The following is a 5,085-nucleotide window of genomic DNA, read 5'->3' as shown; positions in this document are numbered from 1 at the left end:
GGAATCCTCAGAGGTGAGAGGGGAGTCCTCAGAGGTGAGGGAGGAATCCTCAGAGGTGAGAGGGGAGTCCTCAGAGGTGAGAGGGAAGTCCTCAGAAGTGAGAAGGGAATCCTTAGAGGTGAATTAGGTACCAAGTGGGAAGGTAAGTAAAAGGCTCTTCTGACTAAAGGTTACAGAACAGTTAAGTTATACAGGTCATCTTCTCTGAATACTTTTATCCTTTATGAAGACAATTAGTGTCTGCAGTTAGATTACATGCACCAATGCCCAGAGAGCTGAAATATTCCTCACTCTCCCGCCATCCTGCCTGAAACTCTGTGTGACTTCCCCAAACATGTCAAGACAGGACAATTCATTTGCTTCTCTCTTTTAGCAGCAGGTCTGAGATGACTCTGAACTTTTATGCCTAGGTGTGCACTGATGTTGATGAGTGTCGGAATGGAGCATGTGTCCTGAATTCTATCTGCATTAACACTTTGGTAAGTATTTCTATCAAAGCAGGGCCAGGCTCAGAAGAAGGTGGGTGTGTGCAGATCGTAACTCCCAACACACAGACCATATGCACATGTAACTTTTGATGGGCAGAACGAGGGCAGACATCTATGCCCAAAGTGTGTTTATTGTTAGTGTCATTTTATAATTAATTTTTCTATTAAAAAGCCAGGTTCTTTATCCTTTGTCAAAACTGTCTGTTCTTTGGTAATTATGTTGCCATCCCATCACTATGAAAAAAATTACTGGTCAAAACCAACTGAAGGAAAGAACAGCTCCCTTTGGCTCATAGGCCACGTGGCCAGGAAGAACGGGTGGTGAGTGCGGAGCAGATGGTCATGTGAAGGTCTTTATAGGCATCGGCATATCCTTTCATCCCCAGAAGAGCCCTCTGAGTAGGCAGTAGGATGTGGTGCCCAGTCTGTGGATTAAAAGGCTACAGCACTGGGATGTTGTATAATTATGCCGAGGCCACACAGCTCCTTGGGTGTCCAGTCTTGCTGCAGCACCTGAGACACCCCCATGATGCTATTACCACGTTGAAACATGATGGTACTTACACTTTTAGACCAAAGCTTGTCTGCCCAAATAGATTTGGAAACAGTTATAGCAGAAGCCACCTAGAGAGAAGTGGACAGTAAATAGAACTCCAGAGACTTCCAAGATGAAAGAGTAGGCAAGAGGAAAAGTAGAAGCCATGAGAAAGAATAGGTTGTCAGACTATCTGTTGGAGTTGAGAGAGTATTTTAAAAATATTTGTGAACAATGCTTGGCCTTGCCAGTGGAGAGGTCCACAGTTTTAAAATCATCCAATTGTAAATTATGACATGCAATTTAAATGTAAATGATTCAATCAGTTCAGATTTGTGGATGAATACATTCTGAGGGTGGATGAATACATTCTGAGGTATTGTCATGAAAGTGTGGGGCATTTTACAGTGCTGTGTTAAAGATGTAAAACAAATATTCGAGCCAAAAGGGGGAAAGCCACACCTATAACATCAGCACCCAGGGGGCTGAGGCAGCAAGATTGCCCTAAGTTCAAGACTAGTTTGTGCTACCTAGGCACAAATTTGTATAGTCTAGACTATCAAGTGACACTTTATCTAAAAACAAAACAAACAAAAGAATGTCGTTACAATGAGGTGATAGCTGTGCTGTGTAAATTAACTGTGGTAAATCCTTCACAATGCAGACACATATTATACCATCACACTGAAGAGTTTAAGTGTGTACAATTCTGGGGACCTGCCTGGTGAAAGGAGAGAAGTGACTCCCACAAGCTGTCCTCTGACCTCCACACACACACTTCATAGCACCCATGCCAATATATATATATATGCCAATATATATTCATATATATATACATATATATATGAATGATTATATATAGTATATATAATAATATATCATTGTATGTATTATTATGATATATGATTTGTAATATATATCATTTTATTTGCTAATTGAATCTCAATAAAGCTAAAATAATGAGTAGAAGAGGTTAAGAGCCCTTACTGCTCCTGCAGAGGACCAGGGTTCAGGGTTTCCCACATCCCCATGGGGCCTCATAACTCCAATTTCAGAGGATCTGACACCCTCTTCTGGTCTCTAGAGGTACCAGGCATGCATATGGTGCACATATAAAGATGCAAGCAGAATATTCATACACATGAAATAAATAAATGAATATTTAAAACAAGTCTAAAAACTATCTGTATTGTTATATTTTAACCTTGAAAAAAATTAGAGATCTCCCACCCCAGCCTGTGAAGAGCCAGCAGCCCCTTTGCCTCTTCACAGGTAACAAAACTCATCAGGACGTGTCAGTGCGAGCCATCACCACGTCTCTGTGTGTATAAAAACTGAAGGAAGTTAATTTATGTTTAAATTAACTTTTTAATCAAGCCATTTCCCTATCTGTCCCCAGTGTGAACTGTCACTCTGCCTCGCAGGACCTCAGCGGAACCTTCAGCCTTTCCCTCTTTCCCCCCACGGCAGAGCTGATAAGTCGGAGTCCAGCCTTCTCCACCTTCAGTCCTAGTTCTCTAAAGGCTATATAGCCGGTTGCACCTTCCGGCCTGGTCATGCCCAGGAGGCTACGAGACACGCCCGCGCAGAGAGCTATGGGTCTTTATGCTCAGTCCGGGTACCACCAAGCAAAGACCAGTGATCTTTGCTCGATTCTGCCTTATCATCTCATCTTTGTCTCGGTAGGGATCTTATCGCTGTGGGCCTTGCAAACCAGGGTACACTGGTGATCAGACGAGGGGATGCAAGACTGAAAGGAGCTGCCGGAACCCAGAGCAGAACCCATGCAGTGTGCATGCGCAGTGCATTGAGGAGCGGCAAGGGGATGTGACGTGTGTGGTAAGCTCCTGATTTGCTTGATGGCTTTCCCCTCCTGCTTTCTAAGCTCGACCTCCCCAGTTTCTAGGAGCTTCAGAGTGTTTACTCAGGTCAGATTAACACTGTGCATCTGGAAGGTGAAGACAGTTATGAATAACAATAGGTGTGCACGAAAGTATAGAAATGGGACAGAGCTGGGGGAGAGGACAGGAGGCTCTCACACCTCTCTGCTGCTGACATTTTAGGCAAAATTTCCACAGAAGGTCATAGGGAGTTGGCGCCTCATTAGGGCTCCACCATTCAGGTATCAAAGTGGCTGGTTATTCCTCTGCCAAGAGATGAGAAAGCAGAGAACAAGGTCAGCTGGGCCACAGATTGTCGTCCAGAAACCTAACTGAACCAGTGAATATATTCTGTGCCTGTCTTGGTTGCAACTTTCAAGTTTGACCCTGATGTAGGCACAGCTCAATGAATAGTCAGTCTTTCTACCCATTCCCAACCCCGGTGCCTTGGCTCCTGGCTGAGTCCTTTATAAAGAAACCTTCTTCCCACGATCCATTCCCAAACCCCAGGATCACAGCCCTCAAGGGGTCTTAAGCACTAACGTCTCAGATGGCTTCAGTTGCTTGCTCCTTTCTGTTGTGGGCTCCAGGTGCACAGTAGGAGAGCCTCAGCCTATGCTCCCATGACCATGGTGAGTCCCTTTGAGCAGTGTAAAATATCCCCTGCCACAACCCCTTTCTGGGCAAGGTGTGGTGGTGCATACCTGTAATCCCATCCCTGTGAGTTTAAGGTCAGCCTGTTCTATTAAAAGAGTTAGTTCCAGGCTGTCCAAAGCTACACAGGAGACACTGCTTTAAAAAAAAAATCTCTTTCACACTCCACCTCAAACTTACACTTCTTTATCTTTCTGGCTGGAAACTTTCCCCTGGTCATCTTTATCAAATTGGAAAATGAGGCTGAAAACTTAGATAGATAGATAGATAGATAGATAGATAGATAGATAGAGTAATAAAGAAAGCCCTCCACCGCAGTGCTAGTAATCTAGAGCAAGGCTCAGAGGAAGGAATGTGCTATGTCAGAGGAAGAGAAAGTACCAAGCTTCCCCCATCCTGATGATAGGGCATGTTAATACATACACATATACTTTTTTAAAAAGTCATTGAAAAGCAAGTATATATCTGTGCTTAAATTCTCATATTCTGTGAACAAATCTATGGCTCCTCTGGGATGGTGGGTGATGGGGCTCTTAATATGTTTTTGAATTTGTAATAAGGCACAACGACAGATGGTAAAGGATTAATAAACTCGGTGTGACTACTAAAATAATTTAATCTGCCAGAAAATGGCTCATTAAAAATGTATTTGTTCCTAAAGGGAATTTTTTCCTCATTAAAATGAGTAGCAAATCAGACCCACAGATGAACTTTCCAGGCCTTGCGAGGGTGGGCTGTGGAAGCCCCTGAGTGGGATGGGGTTTGGGGGAGGAGCTTCTGGCCTGGGATGGAGGAGTAACAGGGATGACTCAGGCTGCACAGGGAGACCCAAAGAGGGGGACAGGTAGGGAGCACCAGGATGCTTTCAGAGCTTTGTTCCCTGCTGCTGGTCCTGAGTCTCCTCAGCTTCCTCCCTCTTCTCTCCTTTCAGCTCTAGTCGAAAATCAAGTGTGAGTTTCCTCTTCTGCAATTGTTGCCCCCTTGGCTTTCCTCATGGTCTCCGTCTCCTTTCTTTCTCTTCCTGTCCTTCCCTCCTAACCTCTACAATCACCTTCCCACCTCCCTACCCCTAGTCCCCAACTCTCACTCCTGCCCCTGAGGTGGTTTTAGGAAGGGTTTCCTCTTTCCTTGGTGAATCACTTATCCTGGATGACGAGCATCTTTGGATAAGGATTTGATGCAAGGGAGAACACAGAAGTACACATTAGCTAAGTGCAACGTGTAGAAGTCGGAAGAGGACGGATGAGGTTCATGCTCCCAATTCTGAGAGCCTGAGCAAGGCTGACCCAGGCTGAGCTCATGTGACTCTTGCATAAAAGGGACAACGATGACCTTGCAGTGTCTTCCTAAGGACTGAAGAAAAAGCCTGGGAAAATCCAGTTTAGAAAAACCATTGGCAGATAGACCAGAGAAGTGACTCAGCAGATAAAGGTACCAGCCACCAGCTTCACACACACACACACACACACACAGACACACACACACAGACACACACACACAGACACACACACACAGACACACACACACA

The 5,085-nt window shown here is 44.6% G+C and overlaps 1 protein-coding gene across 1 annotated transcript in view; it reads left to right on the top strand.

Moving 5' to 3' along the window:
- Positions 1-5,085, top strand: part of Thbs4 (thrombospondin 4) — a 43,471-nt gene that overhangs the window by 24,992 nt on the left and 13,394 nt on the right. The window contains exons 9-10 of the mRNA XM_021180088.1: positions 411-479; positions 2,710-2,862. Coding sequence (XP_021035747.1) covers positions 411-479; positions 2,710-2,862 — 222 coding nt within the window. The remainder of the gene's footprint in view (positions 1-410; positions 480-2,709; positions 2,863-5,085) is intronic.

This window comes from Mus caroli, chromosome 13, assembly GCF_900094665.2.
Source record: "Mus caroli chromosome 13, CAROLI_EIJ_v1.1, whole genome shotgun sequence".
Lineage (NCBI taxonomy): Eukaryota > Metazoa > Chordata > Mammalia > Rodentia > Muridae > Mus > Mus caroli.
This window is presented reverse-complemented; position numbering and strand designations above follow the sequence as displayed.